At 40.8% G+C, this 19394-nt stretch overlaps 1 protein-coding gene across 4 annotated transcripts in view; it reads left to right on the plus strand.

The window, feature by feature from the left end:
* Positions 1-3045: 3045 nt before the first annotated feature.
* The window catches only part of Slc35b3 (solute carrier family 35 member B3), a 28508-nt gene continuing 12159 nt past the window's right edge, over positions 3046-19394 (plus strand). The window contains exons 1-4 of one of the 4 annotated variants that reach the window (XM_028763245.1): positions 3046-3126; positions 7647-7934; positions 9367-9488; positions 18649-18803. In XM_028763245.1, coding sequence (XP_028619078.1) covers positions 7734-7934; positions 9367-9488; positions 18649-18803 — 478 coding nt within the window. In that variant the 5' untranslated portion in view covers positions 3046-3126; positions 7647-7733. The other 3 variants (XM_028763247.1, XM_028763246.1, XM_028763244.1) reach the window with 3 other exon arrangements.

A 19394-nucleotide genomic window follows, 5' to 3' on the forward strand; every position in this document is an offset into this window, starting at 1 on the left:
ACCAAAGTAAGAAAATGTTGCAAGCACTTTCCAAATCAGATGTCCACAATACTGGCAGACTCCAAACTCCTGGTTTTCTCATCCACCCTACTTCACATGTACCACTTCCCTAGGAATATAGCTCTTGCCTCCTCTCTACATCTAAGTAGCATGTTGAAACTACAGAGAAACAAGGTAAGCTGCAACCCTGTATGTCAGTCACAATTCCTGCAGGGCTGGATCGTAACTGCATACTCCAGTCATTTTCATGAAGGAGCCAACCGATCTTGCTCTACTTTACTAATGGGGCCTCTGCCAGCTCAATAAGCACATAAAAACCTTTCATTCTCATAAAGCCTCAGTTATTTCATAGCAGCTGCTATTGGAGCTACTTGGATAGGTTTACTAGAGCCCAGCAATTCACATCATGGCTTACCTAACTACTGCAGAGGACCAAACAAACCATGGCAACCTGCAGATCATAGCTATAAAACCCAATCTGGTCAGTGTACCCTGAATCTGGATATGACCTTCTGCCTCACTTTCATGCTTTCCCAGATATAATCTATAATACATGCCAGGCAATTGTGTTTCAATTGCTCTGTCCTGAGAAAGTTCTAGGAAAGGGCTGCTCTGTTAACATTTAGTATGTGCTTGCTGGCATTTATTTACATGTTTCTCTGATCATGTTTTTTCTGAACTCAAACAAATCTTACTTGGATTATTGCTTTCTTTAGTTATACTCATGTGCTTTTTGTACACTGAAACTGGACTAAGATTGTCTGCAATGTTACACCGTAGTCTGCTCCATTCTCTTTCAGGTCCTTGGATCCCAGGTCCAACAGACAAGATCTGTGCAGGTTGGCTGAAAAAAAAAATGATACCTCACTAGGAGAAGAGAACACCTGAACATTTTCCAAGTCTACCCAGTAATGAAATCTCAAATTTCCTTATATGTGCAATTAGTCTCTAATTTCCTACCTTGGGCCCTAAGAGGTAGATTATTTCAAGAGTTTCACCTACCCCTTCCTAGCATCAACAGTCAGCACAGATCAGAGAAGACCTTGTCTGATGTTAACTTGAATATCACTCATTCTCTGAAGGATTCTACAGACCTCAGGGACATCCTTGTGTGACATACTATGGCCAGCACGCCTTTCACCACTAGGACTGCACTTTTGAGTCTTCAATAATAGTATCAACTCAGCATCTGTGTCCAGTGTCCCTTGGTGACTTGGTAATTTGCTTTCCATGGAGTAAGTCCTTGTGCAAATAGCTTCAAGTATGTTGGGAGATGAACACCTTCTGGAAGCACTTGCAGTGGCAATACAGTGTTCTTCATCAAGGGGTCTGTTTCCCCCTCAAGGAAAGAGTTTGGGCATGAGGTTATTGTCTGTGGGAGTAGTTTCCTGGTTCTTCTGTTTGTTCTGTGGTTAGCCAAAGCAATCAACACGCTGAGACTGCACATCTGTCTTCACATTAAGAGCATGCATTTTTCATGAGTCCACAGGCAATGGTAACCCCGTTTCTGCTCTAGCTTTGTGGCTGGCTGTAACTGCAGTTCCCTTGCTCCTATTGGCAAACAGGGCTGCTCTTACCTGCAATTCTATCACTCACCTCATCCCTAATTCCACGGCAACAGCTGGGAAATGCTTCATTTTCATTCTCAGTGGACCTATCTGAGGGCAATGTGCCATGCCAAAGGAACAGGAAATGCAAAGCGTGAGGCATATTGTGCCTGACTGGGGTTAGATGAACTCTAAAAGGCTGTTTGGATGTGACCTATCAAGAACAAGTTGCAAACCATGGGGAGGGAGTTTTAGGTTTCAATGAGATGGTAAAAGCCATTAAAGGGTTGTGAGCAAAACAGCATCAGATCCTGCTGTTGGGCAGAATTAGGCTGTAAGGAAGTAAAATATAAAAGAGAAGCCCACTAGGCTACTGTGATTGCCCAGGCAAGAGTGGGTGAACATTGACTCCTCTTCTATTCTGGGCTTATACTACCATTTACCATCTCACCTGTGTCCTCTAACTCTTTAAGGGCAGGAAGCCCTTATAAGCTACTTATAAATTATGCTAATGACCTACACATATGCCCATTCAACAGGTGTTTGATAAATAATGTTCCTTTTTGGCTAACAGTTGTTCAACTGCTACCATTTGCTATTGTTGACTGGCAGAATGACATCTCTAAATGGGCTTTGTTATTCTCTTTAGGGTGTTTTTTCTTTCCTTTTAGTTTCAACTTTCGTACAAAACTGGTTTATCGGGGTTTGTATTTTAAAATGTCTAGCTGGACCTTTCCCCCCTCACCACTTAAGAGCTTCACTCCCAAGGCACAAATGCTTCCCTTCCTGCATAATTCTTGTGAAATTTTAAAACTTGCATGCAACTGATTGGATCATAACGTTTCTGTTGGCACTATTCACCTTTCTTCCTACCGAGGCAGACTCTCGAATACTATTCCAATTACGGTAATCGTAATAACCCTTATCGCTAAACCCATTTGGCATTTTCTTCATTGTATCACAGTAACTGTAGGTGTAGCTCTCAATGTGGGTTAGTTTATGATATTTGGAGATCAAATATCATAGATTTTATAATACTTGTCAGGCGCTCCAAGCAGTGAGTGGCCTGTCAACAACCCTGGTTAATTTCTGGCCAATTACAAACCATCGTCACTGTAAGGGCATGTGACGTAGACTCCCTGTTTCTTCAGTCCACCTTGGCCAGAAGGGCAGGAGTGAGTCCGGAGAACTGGGACAGAAAAGGAGTTGAGAAGCAACTCCATTCTTTTGAATCAAAAGACGGAGGCTGGGGAAAAGGAACCTCAAACTGCTTAGATCCGGTTCGAACATTCTAAACTTGGCTTCCTTCACACGCCTCGACTCCTGATCGCAGATATGAAGTCAACTGGGTCATAGACTCCACGATATGGACAAGACTCTGCTTCAGAACACCAAGGGGCAGGCGCCAGAGATAGAAACAGCAGAGGGCGGGCGAAGGGGCGGGGCCACGCGCCGGCGCACGCGCACAAAGACGCATAGGCGGAAGTGGCGCGCGGGGTCCGGCGTGTGAAGACCTTCCGGGGAGGTGGCGGCCGAGGTGGCCGTCGCGGGAGCTGGACCAGAGCCGGAGGCGGAGGAGGTGACAGCGGCGGAGCTGGGAGGGGTTCTTGCCTCGCGGTCAGGCGTCCTCAGGCAGCAGTCACCGTGTCGACAGAGAAGGTGGACGCCGCCTTCGTGGTGGTCGGGGGCGCGCGGACCTGTGAAGGGTAGCAGGAGCGCGCGCTTCCGGGAAGAGCATCCTCCCCTCCGGGCCTGAGAACCCTTGCCTGCACTCCTCCTCTAGCCTGCTCACTGTGCTCAGAGACTTGGTCTCTTGGATTACCTTGACTGTTTTTGCAGCTCAGAGCCACTTCCGGGTCTGTGTCCGGTCTCTCCTTTACCCGGTGTCTATTTGCCTTGCAGCGAATTGCCTGTTCTTTCAGGGCTATTAAGTTTTTGTCGCTGAAATCTCTGTATGTTCTTTCGGGCTTTGCAGCTGAATTCTCTTCCTCTTTCTTTCTTTCTTTCTTTCTTTCTTTCTTTCTTTCTTTCTTCCTTCCTTCCTTCCTTCCTTTCTTTCTTTCTCTTCCTTCTTCCCTTCCTTTCTTTCTTTCTCTCTTTCTCTCTTTCGGGCTTTGTAGCTGAATTCTCTTCCCCTTTCTTCCTTCCTACCTTGTCTGTCTTTCTGTCTGCCTTCCTTCTTTTCTCCTTCCTTTTCTCTTCTTCCGGAAAGACATTGAAAGATTTTGTTAGTTTGCTCTCACGAGTTGTTTGGTTTTTTTTATGTATTTTAATGAATTACATCTGCACCACTTCTACAGTAAATTATCAGAATCCCGAATTTTAGTTAAACGTTTCTCTTACAAATGAGCTGAAATAGTTTGAGACTTGGAGGGGAAAGATAACTGACAACATTTGAAAAATACTTTAGATAGCATTACTTCTGCTTAAAGTCTACTTTAAATCCTAATGTTAGCCCTTGAGGGGAAAGGAGTTTCAGAAATCACCAGTCTCTCACCCTTTGTGTGATAAGGTACAGAAGAAATCACAGTCTTGTTTTTTTCTGCTCTATGATCTTATCCCACACCTGGAACCCAGTTGTGAAGACATGATTGTTACTAGAGTGTCGCAGATTACCGGTGGAGTTGGGACTTTTCCAGGCTGTGCACATGATAAGTTTTCTTCCCATTCCAGCTCTGCAATAGAAAGCTTTCCACCTTCACATTAGAAAAAGACTGGGTTAAGCGCTAAGGTGAGACCAGGGAGATGGCACAACAGGTAGGAGCACTTGAGGCCAAGCCTGGTCCCCAGAACCAACTAAATGCAATGAGAACCAGTTCCCAGGAGTTGTCTTCTGACCTCCACTTGCCATCTGTGGCGTATACACACAGACTTGTTGAAAGACATACGCTTGTATTTCAGTGCGTCATTGTATGGCAACATCACCTGTTTCTGATTGTGTGAGCCTGTGTGTACAGTATGTGCTTACCCGAAGCACTCTGTTTAATTCCATTTTAGCTGTTATGTCTACCTTCAGTGTGCTAAGAAGAGACCTGAGGCAGCAATCCACTTTCAGGATTTCTTTCTGTTTTAGATTCAGGGGTTATTGTGAATTTCTAAAGCAAAGCAAGATGTTGGCTATTTGATTTGAAAACTTTTAATCCTGTTCTTGAGCTTTTGTTTGTTTGCGTTGTTTGTTTGTTTGTTTGTTTGTTTGTGTGTTTTAAGATCTCTGTAGCCCAGGCTGGTATTAAATTCTCTATGTGGTTTAGGCTTTTCCCCCTGTACCATAAGGACTTTGTCCGTGTGTGTGTGTGTGTGTGTGTGTGTGTGTATGTGTGTGTGTGTGTACATGTACATGAATGTATATGAATGAGAGAGATCTACTGGGAAACTGAAGCTAGAATTAAAGTCAGTTGCAAACCTCCTAACACAGGTGCTGGTAACCAAACTTGGGTCCTCTGCAAGAGCAATAAACATTCTTAACCACTGAGCCATCTCTCCAGTCCTGACTTCTGATTCTTTAGATAACAATATCAGTTATTAATAATAGAAACAGAAGTAAGATTGCAAGCATCGGGGATCAGAGTTTGAGAGTAGCAGAGGCCTTCCTTGATCATGCTTTCTGACCATGCTTTCTGAGTAGTGTAAAGCTCCACACTGAACGCCAGACTTTAACAGGGCAGGTTTTGTGGTGCTGAGACATCGTGTTAGCAATGACAGTAAATCCATTTCCTTGTTCATCAGAAGTGTTTGGTAGGGAATCCAGGAGAGATGAGTATTGTGTTGGACACGTTTTAAGGGTAGTGCAGAAGTTACCTATGCATGCAGCCTAAAGCTGCAAGGACGTGTTGGGGAGTGTTGAGGCGGTAGAGGAGAATGGAGAGGAGTAATGTTGGTCACGTGTTTAATAGAACACAAGAGACTCTTTTTTTGTAATAGTGGGTGGTGGAAGAGACATTTGTAGGACAGGTTAGGTGGGAAATCCAGATCTCTGTTTCCTACTTCATGTCAGGAGGGTGAGTCAACTGAAGCACACTAGACCACTTCAGCAATGTTTCTGAAAAGCTGAATAATAAAAGGGAACATGTTTGGGCTGTCATACCGTGTGCTGTGCACTTTTACATTTATCTCATAGATTGCACAAAGATTCTTAAATCACTGCATTTTACTTTGCCAAGTAGAGATACAAAGCCTGAATCTCAGAGAGATTACTTTGCCCAAGACTCCTCAGGTGGTCCCATAGCTCAGACCTCAAAGTTGCAAATCATGGGGTGCTTTCTTGTCCTGTTAGCTGTAGTTACGTTGCTGCTATATACTTGGCATTTTATTTATGAACATTTCAGAAGGGAACAAAGGTGGCACAGTTGCCTTCTGGATAAATATTTCGACGTCAGTAAAAGTAGGGAAGGGATTTTATGAGACTCGCTCTGTGTATGCATGTTTGCCTAGCTGTAGCGTCATTATCTGCATTCTCCCTGTTGTTATCTACTGTGGATTCTCAGTCTTGCTAACCAAGTTTGCTAACATCATAGTCCTTTCAAAACCGTATCCAAGTGAAGGGTGCTGTGAGTGGAGTTTGAGGGTGGCTGTCAGAGGTGTGCCGGTTTATTTATTCACTAGTATGGATAAGAAATACTTGTCAGATACCAAGGTGCAGCTCTTGCCTGTGTCTTCTAACCAGAGGGATTAATGAAGGGTGTCACAGAAGCGGGGAGGGGTGTCAACACTAAACGTAAATCTGACCCAAAGAAAGACATCAAGCAGAAGGGACATCATGAACAGGAGGGCATTTGGAAATCTGGGGTACTCAGGAGTAGATGAGTGGTTTAGACCCTTTATTGAAAGACATCAGGGAAGAGGCGCTCAGAACCTACATTTATTTAAGTAGTGCCCTATGCTTTGTCAAGGTGCATACAGAAAGCAGGCCAGAACATTTTTTTTCCTCAGTATGGAAACACAGGACAATGGGGGGTGGGCAATTTAAAACATGGCTTATCATGAAAATTCTGTTTCGTGGATGTCCTACAATATGGCATTAAAAAAGTCTTATGGAGATACAAATGATTGAGACACAGCAAGGGAAGGGAGAATAAAGAAGAAAACAAAACACTTAATAAAAGTACTTATAAAGTTTAGACACAGGGCACAAGTCCCACAGAATAAATGTTTGGTGCTTATATATTAAAAGTTTGATTTTACACAGAACCTCAACCCCATAACAATCACCAAGAGGTGACTCTAGTTCTTGTCACTTCAAACTATCACATGACAGTTTCTTTTATATTTTTTTAAGTGAGGCCCCCTGCCATGATTGTTCTCTCCTGCCCTCAGATTTGTGCTCCCTGAAATGCCGACAGTGAGACTATCTAGGAAGATAGTCCTTCCTTCCTGTGTGTGCTCTATGATTCTGCACTTCCCTTCATGTTTACATAGAATTCATTATTTTCCATGTATGTAGATGTAGAGAGAAACTGACAGTCATCAGTGGTGCCTTCACATTTTTTTTTCTGACAAAATGACGAATTTTCTGCCTTTTACATTCCAAAGACGTTAAAGTAGAATACTTTCCTCCATATGGTAAGACTTCTTAGTCATGATGGTGGCTCATGCTTTTAACCATAGTGCTCAAGACACTAAGGCAGAAGGACTGTCACTTCCTTGCCAGCCTGGACTGTGTACTTTTTTTTTTTCTTTCAGCCTAAGGAATGTTGTTGCTAAATCTCACACCTGAATCTCACACTTTATTTTTAAAACTTCAGTAGCAAATAGACTGTATGCCAGCCCTTAAACATCACTCTTTACTCTCTTACAAGGCTGGCTGTAATTTGAAACTATGTTACATTTTATTAGAATTAGATATATACTAGATGATATACGCATACTACCATGTGTAGCCCTAGTTTTGGTTGCTATGGAGATGAAATATGATGCTCTCCAATGCTGCATGAGTATAGGGATGGATATTTGCTTGTTTGGGAGCTGAGGTGTGGGTGGTAGCACCGATACCCAGAAAGTAAATTTTAAATCCATAAATTTTAAAGAATATTTTGGATTATTCTTTGACTCTGACACTTCATAGACAAGGTAGCTTACCATAACTGCTCTTCCCTTCGCTAGGCCCAGCCAGCAGAGGAAAGACAGGACCCAGCAGTGGAAAAGAGCAGAGACAAGGTTGCAGGCCTTGAATGTGGCAAAGCAAAAACAATGGACCTCAAGTTCAACAGCTCCAGGAAGTATGTCTCCATCACTGTACCCTCCAAAACCCAGACAATGTCACCGCACATCAAGTCAGTAGAGGACATCGTGGTGCTGGGCGTGAACCTCAGCAAGTTTAACAAGCTCACACAGTTTCTCATATGTGTGGCTGGAGTTTTTGTATTTTACCTAATTTATGGATACTTACAGGTAAAAAGTAGTCATCTGTCAATAAAGCTATTAGTTATTTTAACACTTAATGTCCATGTTGGTTTTAAGTACTTATTTTCACCATGATATTTTTATTTACAGGCTACTGGGTGACTCTTAGCTTGAGATTTTTACAGAATAATAATAGCCTCCTAAAGGAGCTGCTAAGAGTAAAGATCAGAATCTGCAAATTAAGTATCTTAAATTGGAAAGAAATCTTACAAAATTAAAATTATGAAAGTAAACTTGTAAATATTTAATGAAACATACATAATTGTAGCTGTGTGTTTGAATCTTTTAAAATGTATTCATTTACTTTTTATGTGTCTGAGTGTTTTACTTGCATATATGTAAGGGTACCACGTTCCTGTCTGTTGCCCAGGGAAGCCAGAGGAGGGCCTTGTGTGCTCTGGAATTAGAATGCAAAGAGGATGTGAGCTGCATAGATGCTAGGAAGTGCACCTGGGTCACTGCAGACGCAGTAGGCGCCTTTAACCTCTGAGCCAGCTCTCTCTGTCTCTCTCTCTCTCTCTCTCTCTCTCTCTCTCTCTCTCTCTCTCACACACACACACACACACACACACACACACACGTTGATTTTTTTAAAAGACAATGAGTTAGGCATTGATTAATGTCTGCTTATTGATTTACTGAAATGGCCAATTAGTAACTAACATACATGTTTCTTCATAATATAATACTGTATTTAAGAGCTGGGAATTTAGCTCTTTTCGTAGAGTTTTTGCCTAGTGTGCACTAAACCCTGAGTTCATTTCTCAACCCTTCATAAACAGGATGGTGTGTGGTTTGAATCTTAGTGCTGTGGACACAGAGGCAGGAAGTTCAGAAGTTCAGGGTCATTCTAGGTTAAGTAGTGAGTTTGATGTTAGCCTGTGTCCATAAGACCTTGTCTCAAAAAAGAAAAGGGAAGGGAAGGAAGGAAGGAAACAGGGAGGGAGGGAAGAAGGGAGGGAAGGAGGGAGGGAGAGAGGAAATGGATACATATTGTTTAGGGAAATTAAATATCTCCTGTACAAGGAAGATTTTTATAAAATCTGAGACATAATTTTGAAAATGCTGAAATTTGAACCATATTCCTATAGAAAAGCAGCTTGTAGATGCCTGGCTTTTAGTGTGGGTTCTTGAATTGACTCAGTTTTGTTTGGGGCAACTTTAATTTTGTTTTATTTATTTTTTTAATTTATTTTTATTTAAAAAAATTTTTGATGGAGAAGCATAAGAAAATGTTACATTTTAGTTACTTCTCTGTTGATTTTTATGCCTGTGTTATCTTACGAAGCCTTGTGATTTGGTGGGAGTGGGGTTAGAGTGGAGTTGGGAATGTGGCTTAGCTTCTTTGAAGATGTACTTATAACAGTTGAGCTGGAATTCCTCTCTGCCTCGGACCTAACAGACTCATTGTCTTCAACAGGAGCTGATCTTTTCAGTGGAAGGCTTTAAGCCTTACGGCTGGTACCTTACCTTAGTGCAGTTTGCATTTTACTCCGTGTTTGGCCTAATAGAGCTCCAGCTCACTCAGGACAAAAGGAGAAGGTAGGTGGTGGGGGGTTAACGTTACTCTCATCAGTTGAATCTGGGGGGAAAAAGTCAGCTTGCTGAATGTGCATGAACTCTGTTTTCTGCTAACATCTGATCATGACTTACTTAAAATAATAAGTTTATTTCTTTTGTGCACTGGGAAAGAGTTTTAAGTGCAGTGTCACACTAGAGCTCAAGTCAGTTCATGATTGAGCACACTCCCTCAAACACAGTGCTCAGATGCAAATTTTTCATAACTTGACCAAAAAAGGTGTATGCTTAGTGAAAGATTGAAAATGTACCTGCATCACAGTGGTTAAGTGAAAAGCCAATATTGAGTTTTCTAATAGTTTTTGAAGTGTGAAGTTAATGTATGGGCTATATCCTGCTGACATTCTGATGAAATGCCTAGTAATTGAGACTTGTGTTCATTTTTTATTTTTTTAATTAGTTAATAGTAAGGGTTTCATTCTGGCATTCTCATGAACATGTGTCCTCATGTGTTGTTCTAGTTCATCCCATCCCCCAAATCTTCCTGCCCAGCTCTTGCCCCTCCCTCTCTCTCTCCTGCTTTTATGTCACAGATGTTTGATTACCCTGTCAGGTTCCTCCTCTCCCTACCTAAGATCTCTTCCTCCATCTTTATTGTCCCCTGTCTACTTTCAGGTATCTCCCCATACATCATCTCAGGTACCCTATATGGGGGAGAACATATGGCTGTGTCTTCATGATTCCCCCTTAGTTCATTTATCGGAAAGAATTCTAGCTCCATCCATTTTCTTTCAGATGTTGTGATTCCATTTCTCATCATGGCTAAATAAAGCTCCATTGTGTAGACACACCTTGTTTTCTTATCTTTCATAGGTTGTTACATGTCTAGGATAGTTCTCTTACCTTGCTATTGAGATTACTCAGGATGTGCAGATGACACGGATGTCCAGGATTTCTGTAGCATGCCATCCTTTCAGTAGATTAGGAGCAGCAGAGCTGGGTCATATGCTGTGATATTATTCTTTAGTGTTTTAGAAAAGCCCTTACTGATTTCCATAGTGCTGGCACCAGTTCATATTCCCACAGGCAGTGTATAAACATTCCTCTTTCCCTCATCCTCTCCAGCACTTATGGCCGTGTGTTGTCTTTCTGGTAACCATTCTGACTGGATTGAGGCTGAATCTCAGAGCAGATTGAATTTGCATTTCCTTGATGGCTAAGGATATTGACCACGTTTCAAATATCTCCTGGCTATTTGCATTTCCTCTTGAGGATTGTGTATTTGGTTTCTTAGCCCATTTCTTTACTGTTTGATTTGTTTTATGATGCGTAATTGAGGGAGAGAAAAGAATAATATATTCTCAATATTAATCTTCTGTCTGGCATATAGTTAACACAGATATTTTTCTTTCCCTTTCTGCCCCCTCTTTCTTTATACACTATCTCTTTACTCTGATGGCTGTTGTCTTTGTTAGACAAAAGGTTTTTAATTTTATGATATGGTTTATCTGCTCTTTGAGTCTATCCCACATGGCTAATGTCACTGCCCACACTTGTATCTTGAAGTGCTTTCCCCTAACAGTTCTTACATTAATATGAACACCAGATCTTATTTTAAGGTCTTTGATCTATTTTTAATTCATTTTTATGCAGGGTGAGGAATGTGAATCTGGTTATTCTTTGACATATCTTTTACATGAGTATCCAGTTTACCAGCACCATTTGTTGAAAGGGGTTTCCTTTTTCCCATTGTGGGTTTTGACACCTTTGTCAAACATGAGTTGGTGTAGTTGTATGTTTCTTTATGTCTCTTCTATTGTGTTGTTCTGTATCTGTTTGGGGGTCCACTGTCATCCTTTTTTATCAGTATGGCCTTATAATACAATTTACTGATACCTAACAGCATTTCTGTTAGGAGTGCTTTGAGGTCTCTTACGCTGATGAATGACTTCTAGGATTATCTCATCTAATTGTGCAGAAAAAGGCATTTGAATTATGATGGGATTCTGTTGAATCTGTGGATTGGCTTTAGTAATACAGTTCTTTTCACATTGTTAATTCTGCCAATCCAGTGTCATCTTCAGTTTCTTTCTCTGTTGTCTACAAGTATCATTGGAGCAGTCTTTCAGGAACTCCTTGGTTAAATTATTCCTAATACGTTGGTTGTTTCTTTTTGTTGTTTTTGTTTGTTTGTTTTTTCTAAACAGTTAAGTGGAATTTTCTTCATTTCTTCCTTAGCAGGGTTGGTTTGGGTTTATAAAATCCATATGAAGAATCCTCTAGTGGAGTCTGTAAGTTCTTTAAATATAGGATCATGTTGTATACAAATAAGGATGGATGCTTTGACTTTTCTTCTTTCCGTTGCGTGTCCCTTTCATTTCTTTCTCTTTATGTTCTAGCATAAAGAATGTATATACTTTTAAATTTTCAAAGTGCATTGTGTATGTGTGTCAAACAGTGCAGGAGGAAGGAAGAGAAACCTTGAGGGTCACAGCATTGAGAGTAGAGCTAAGGACAACTTTCAGGAGTCAGTTCTCTAATTACACTGCACGCAAGTCCTGGGGAACAAGCCCAGGTTGTCAGCCTTCGCAGCAGGTGGTTTTATCCGCTGAGCCTTTTGCTGGCCCTCTAGCTAAGGTTTTGAGCACTTTAAGTGTAACATTAGCCATAGGTTTGTCATGTAGAGCCTTGATTTTGTTGATGTGTCTTAGAGAGTAATTCCTTCTTTAATCAGGAAGGATTGAATTTTATCCATGATCGTTCCTGTTTTCTACATCTAGTGAAACAATCTTGTGATTTCTGTCCTTAAGATTATTTATATGGTATATTACATTAGTTTGTGTATATTGAGCCAGCCCCTCATCTTTGAGATGAAGCTAATATATCTGCTAAATCCATTTGAACAGTGGTATAGAGTTTCCTTGTAGATTTTTAATTTGAATGACGGCTCTAAAGATGAGAACTAGCAATAGAATCTCACTGTGTTGTACTCTTACCCAAGTGACTTTTTAATGCCTGTTCATGTCTGAAGTCATGAGCCACAGTGTTAGCTGCATATTTATTCACAGTAGTTATGACTGTTGTTCAGTTGTTCTCTTTATTACAATACGCTGACCTTTTTGTTTGTCCTAACTTGATTTCAAGTTATCAGCTATCAAAATACTACACCACCATGTGTGTGGTTTCCATTTGCTTGGTAGGCTGACTTCTGTCTTTTGAATCACAGTCTGTGGGTATCCTCCAGAGAGATGCTTCTTGGAAACCTTAGTTTCTTTGTCTCTTCATTATTGAGCTGTAGTCTTCTACACTTGAGGTCATTTATTCTTAGAAATTATTTGGTAATCACTGTAGTTCTGTTGCTTAGATTGTTGTCCTTTTTCCCTCCTGTCAGGGGTTTGCTGGTTTAGTGCATCAGACATGATAGATTCCCTCTGAGCTCTCCTTTGTTGTCTGCTCCTCTGTGAAAGTCTTACTCCCTTACTCTCTCATGACTGAGAGTGTCTTTGCATCTTCCTCTGTGTATAATATTCCTTTAACTATCTTCTGGAGTGCTAAGTTGGTGGTCATGAACTGCCTTAATTTGTGCTTATCTTCAAATATTTGTATTTCTTTATCAGTTTTCAAAGATAAAGCTGCTGAATATAGCAGCTGGGTCAGCAGACTTGAACTGTATCGTTCCCTGATTTCCTGACTTGAAGTGACTGGTGAGAGGCCTATGTTACTCTGATAGTTGTGTGTGTGTCTCTGTAGGTAAGCGGATGTCTTCCTCTTAGCAGCTTCTAATCTTATTTCTTTGTATTTCTGTTGTCCTGGCTATTATGTACCTCGGAGACATTCTTGTCTGCTCATTTGGTATTCTGAGTGAGCTTTTGTGTTTTGATGTCCATTTCATTCTCTGGGTCTGTAAAATGTCCTGCTATGGTTTTATGGGCTGCATGCCTGCCATTCTTACCTGAGTTTCTACCCACAGTTCTTAGGTTGGATTGCATAGTTCTTGGGCTTTGAGGTCAACCCCCTTTATTGTTTTCTTTATGAGTATTGGAATGCAGTGTTTGCCTCTTGTACTCCCAATCCTGATACACTTTCTTCCTCTTGGTCAAGTTTCTTAGCAATGCTTTCCATTGGCTTTTATTTGATTCATTGAGTTTATTTCCAAGTTTCTTTGTTCAAAATCTCAATTTCCTTGTTGATTTTCCCTCTTACCCCTCCCCCTCTCTCTCTCTCACACACACACACACTTTTTTCAATTTCATTCCAAGTCCTGGATTTTATCCTGCAGCTTGTTTGCATCCTCTTTAAGGTCACTTATCATTCTGACTAATCACTCTTGAAGTCTCATCTGACACTTTACCATTTCAGTAATATCATTGAATTCAATAATTGAGTTATTTCGAAATCACACTGTGTGCTTATTCTTTCTCCCTCTCCCTCTCCCTCTCCTCCCTCTCCCTCTCCCTCTCCTCCCTCTCCCTCTCCTCCCTCTCCCTCTCTTTCTCTTTCTCTCGTGTGTGTGTGTGTGTGTGTGTGTGTGTTTTCTTTGTAGCTGTTTAAGGCATCTCGTGGTTTGAGTATTCCTTCAGCTCTATCTGTAGATCACCTTACTGAGCACCCTTTCGTGAAGGCTCACTCCCTACCTACTACAACTCAGAAAGGAGAGCAAACACACATTTTGACAGCAACAACATAAAAGAGGATAAAGTACACTTAAAGTCAATACAGCTTACACATCACCAAGGACATAAAACAAAAAAATACACTTAGAGTCAATACAGCTCACACATCACCAAGGACATAAAACAGAAAAATGGCAAAAGCCAATGGCAGATTGCTGTTGTGTTAAGAAGGACTGTGGTAAATGTGGAAATAGTGAATGAGATGGAAAGGAAGGACAGTAGAGAAGCAGCAAGGGTAAATAGAGGAAAGGAAATAGGAGGAGAGTATTACAAAAAAAAAGGAGAAAAAAGAAAAAAAAACAGTAAACAAAAGCTTTTCCAGTAATGAGACAAGTTCCAAAACAAAATTAGACCAATATTAGGAAAGGGAATTTTTAAAAAGGATAGGTTTATTTGTTTCCTAAAATAAGGTCAAAGTGTTGGTAAAGGGATTGGAAGAAAAGCATAGGAAGTGTAAAGAGAAAGAAAAGAAAAATGCTTGCTTAGTAATGAAAAAATAGCTAAACAGAATTAGATGAGTGTATGAAGGAGAAAAACATATCTAGTTTAAATTCAATAAAGTAAAATTACTACTGAATGTTCCCAAGAAAGAAAAGCTTGGGAGACAGAAGAGTGCAGCCACGGCCATCTCCCTGTGGGTCCTGCCAGTTTCTTGTTGGCAGAGGCAGGTGGTCTTATGACCTGTTGTCTTTGCTGTGTTCTGTTGTCTTTGCTGTGGTCTGTGGTGGTGCACAAGTGCCTATGTTGAGTTTAGATCTTGTCTTTGTAGCAGAATCCCTCTGTAGAGTAGGCAGACCCTCACCCCCTGTGACTCCTTACCTAGAATCCCTTGATGTCACTGAAATTCCTCTTGGAAGAGGGCATCTCCTAAGTGTGCCAGAGTGTGGCACACACAGAGCTTTGAGATCTGTGCAAAGCAACCTGTTTCTATTTTGCAGCCCTCTTGAGTGTTGATCACCCTCTTAGAGGATGCAGCTGTGGATGTCAAGCAGCCTGCTGGGTTCTCAGCTCCAACAGCAGGCTCTCTGACTTGTTCCCTGTTTTAAGGCCACTCCACATAGATAAGTTTTAAATAGTGAGTTTCCTCAGGGCAGCTCCAAGCCCCTGCCTCTAGGTGGGATTCCTCTCCAACACTGACCTGTCTGACTGAAACACCAGTCTCATTGAAACCCACCACTGAATCAGAGGCTTTTTCTGGCCTGTTTCCAGGATAGAGCTACCTGTGTCTTCACCAGGACTGATTTCCCTTTTGGATAAGGCTCCTGCACCACCCCAATCCCCACCCACCAACAACAGCCAGAGCTGTTTGGCTTGGCTTCACGCTTGTTGGTATACCTACTATGTAGAAATAGAAATTTTTTTAAACTTCTGTTTCTTCACCAAGTCAGGAGGAGCTGGCAACTAGTATTGCCTTGCCTAAGAGCCCAAGATTTCTGTTCTTTTAATTGATCTGTTTTACGTGTGTGTGGTGTGTGATGTGTGTGGTGTGTGTGTGGTGTATATATGTGTGTGTGTGTGTGGTGTGTGTGTGGTGTGTATATGTGTGTGTGTGTGTGGTGTGTGTGTGGTGTGTATATGTGTGGTGTGTGTGTGGTGTGTGTGGTGTGTATATGTGTGTACACTCTACCCCCACCCTTCCTTGTCTCCCTCCCAGCCCTGTGAGCTTCTCTTCTCCGTACAAGTCCATTTCCCACATCCTTGTCTTGGTTTGGAAGTCTGTATTCCTAAATACTGAAGAAACACATTTCTTTTATTAAATCCAGAACTCTTACTTGAAAAATCTTTTCAATTAGTAACCATATAGATTTGAAAAAATACTTTAGCTTATCTCTAATGGCATATAAAACAAAATACAGTAATACTGTGACCATAAGCAGAAGGTGGTTAGGAATAGGGGCATGCAATCTGGGAGTAAGTGAAGCATGTTTATCTTTTCAACGAGTCTAGGATACATATATTTGTGTGTCTGTGGGACAGTTAAAAGATAGTAAAGACAATACTGACATTAATCTTTTCTATAAATGTTTAGTGCCTTAAAAACATCACAGCTTTTTATTTTTTTGAAGTATATACTTAGATAATTATTTAATTTTAAATATTCAAGTCTGTTTATTCAAGATTCTTACTGGAAGAATCTAACAAATTTCTTTATAGATTTTTATTCCCAGATTGTATTGCTGTTAAATTGTTACAGAAGCTGTAGGTAGTACTCAGGTTCGAGAATATCTGTATTGCTTTCATGCTCTGAAGCTCCGAGATAAAACTCGACTTATAGACTAGAAAGGAAGTAAATACAATTCCCACAACTAGAAGTGAGGGGCTGATGATTCATTAACTCTTGGAAAGACAGCTCCTGTCTGCTGGGTTTGAGAAGGAAGTGTCTCCCTGTATCTGCCATCCTGGTGAGAAGTGCCTCCCTGTAAGGCCGGTCAGGTGAGATATGGTGTGGGCTCGGTTTATCTCCACTTTCTAGCCATGTGGCGATAAAATATTTGAAAATAAAATAACTTGCATTTATGAAGCTATCTTTTTATGAGGCATGTTGTCTTGACATATTCAGAGATGCTTTACAACCCAGTTTCATTCAGCCACAGGGTTCCTTGTCTTTAATGTACTTTCTTTCTGAAATTCCTTGCCTGTTATTCTCTTTAGCCTTTGACCTACACTCGCCTTAGTTGTTTTCTCTCCCTAGTCTGTAAGGTAATGAATGATACATTAGCACGAGAATAGAATTTAAAATTTAAAGATTGTGGATTTGGCCACTGCCTCTCATCTGCTCTGTCAAGGCCTGGGGAGTCTCTGAGCTCTGGGGTTGCTTGTGTGTTTTGGGAGTAACATCACAGCTCCCATGTTTGAAACATGGTGCTGTTAATGCTCACCAAATAACAACTTTTTAGCCGTTGCCTTCCTTATCACCCATGAGGAAACAGGACCTGGAGCAGGGCTGGCATTTTTGTAAGGTCATGTAGCAAGTTCATCTGGGAGTTAGAGCTTCTGCCTGAGCCCCTAAGCCTTAGAATGACCCCTTTCTGCCTGTATTCTGCTTTTGGAACCTTTCCTCATAAGTTTTTTGACTGGTATTTTTCCTTTCTGACCACCATTGTTCACAGTTTATCTTTGAGGAAATTTATGGTTTTTTTCTGGTTTGTATCCTTAGCTGGGAGAGTGATGTTTCCTCCTTTGCTTATTAGGACAGTGACTGGCCAGACTCTAGGGACACTAAGGAAATACAGTTGTAGTAACTGAAGGTTACCCTATGGTGAGCCAGTTCTTTGCACTGGATTGTAAATGTTTACTCCCGCATTAGTGCTTAAATAGAAAAAAATGTCAAAGTTGAAAGGGTAAATGATATGTTTCAATTGAATTTTTTGATAAGATATTTTAGTGTCTATCTACCCGTATAAAAGATGTCTAGAGTTTCGGTGTAGCTCAGTAGGTGGAGCCTTTGCCTGGCATGCTTAAAGCTCTGGGTTCAGTCACTGACAGCACATATGCCAGGCTTCAGGGCATATACCTCTAATCCCAGAACATAGGAAGTCCATCAGAAGGAGCTTCAGGCTTTCCTGTTACATAAGGAATTTGAGGCCAACCTGGGCTAGAGAACTTGTCTCAAAGAAAGGAGGAAGAAAATAAGAATGGAGGAAGTATGACTTTGTGTCTGATTTAAATGCCAATGTAAATGCCTAAATGTAGGTTATATCACAGCATAATCAAATTACGTGAATAATTCTTTTTATGTCCATCACACCAGTATGCCAGATTATTATTTTAAACTATTAATAAGTATTCAGAGTGAACATATGCCTATATGCCCATATGTGGCTTAAAGTTCTAAAGATACCAAATTCAGACTCTCCTTCAGGAAACCCTGGTAGGGCCAATGTTAAAAAAATTAGAGGTTATAAAAACAGCATCAGAAACTTTACCTGCAGCTGGTTGTTACAATGTGGAAAATAGAAAAGTGATCTGTAGGCTACTGAGGCAACCTCGCGCATAGAGTTGTCAAGCCCAGGAGCTTGCTCTTGAGAAGTTCTTGACTTGTCTGGTGGTCAAATTTTTCCTAATGCTGGATGGAAAAGTTAGGAAACAGCAGCAAAAGTTAGTTTACAACATCAGTAACTGAGCCCTTTTGCCATTGTAGAGGCCTATTCTTTTTAAGTCATCTCTTTTTTTATTAATTAGATCAAGATAGTTTTTATCTATACCTAGAGCTACTGTTAAAAAAAAATCTTTGGTCAGCATTTATATATGAGTTAGAATCTCAGTAAGTATTTTACTCTTATAACACATGGTTGAGATTCCTCATTGATGCCATTCAGTAAAAGTATATTGTGATTTTTATCAATACAATGTACAAATAAGCAGTGTTGCAACTTGAAAAGAATGACCTTTTAAGCGTATGCTTCTGGAAACATTAACCAGAAATCAAGGAAGCACACTGTAAGCCATCATCTTTAAAGTACTACGAAACTGGGTCCCACAATGAAGGTTTTAAAAATTGTCTCTTCCAGAATACCAGGAAAAACCTACATGATAATAGCTTTTCTAACTGTGGGTACTATGGGCTTATCAAACACTTCCTTGGGCTACCTGAATTACCCAACCCAAGTCATCTTCAAGTGCTGCAAACTGATTCCTGTTATGCTAGGAGGAGTTTTTATTCAAGGTACAGTAATGATACGTTTTATACTGTTTGAAGCACACAACTATGTTGTGGCATCTGGCATTAGGAAAAACGGTTAAATGTCCACAATAGTGACAGTATCTGGTAAAAATAAGGTGTCATAAAAACACTGATATTTCTCTAAATACTGATTTGAGGTTCATAACTTGGATGGAAGAGAGACTAGCCGGTATTTTGTTTTATTTTATCTTGGAATTTAATGTATCCCCACAATACTGTATTCGCATAGTGAAGCCCATGTGAGTGGACCCACTTTTTCCCTGACCACACCAGCTATCCGATGATGCAGAGCCCATCTGGGTCAAGCTGGATAGAAAGAGGAGACTGTTAGAACAGCAAGCATTGGATCAGGTTGTTGCCTGGCCCTGTCTTGAGGCTTTCCATCACCAAAGAGCTCAGGCAGTGTGCTCTCAGTGTGCGCATCATGATGCCTTCCCAGAGTTGACCTTTTACAGGGGAAATGGGGCAGCCACCTCCCTGGACATTTCAGATAGTGGTTTGTTCATGTGGAAAAAAATAAGCTAAGTCTCTACTAAAACTTCTGACTCGGCACAAACATGTCCTTAGAATCTT

This window comes from Grammomys surdaster, unplaced genomic scaffold (assembly GCF_004785775.1).
Source record: "Grammomys surdaster isolate TR1022 unplaced genomic scaffold, NIH_TR_1.0 137, whole genome shotgun sequence".
In the NCBI taxonomy this organism is placed as follows: domain Eukaryota; kingdom Metazoa; phylum Chordata; class Mammalia; order Rodentia; family Muridae; genus Grammomys; species Grammomys surdaster.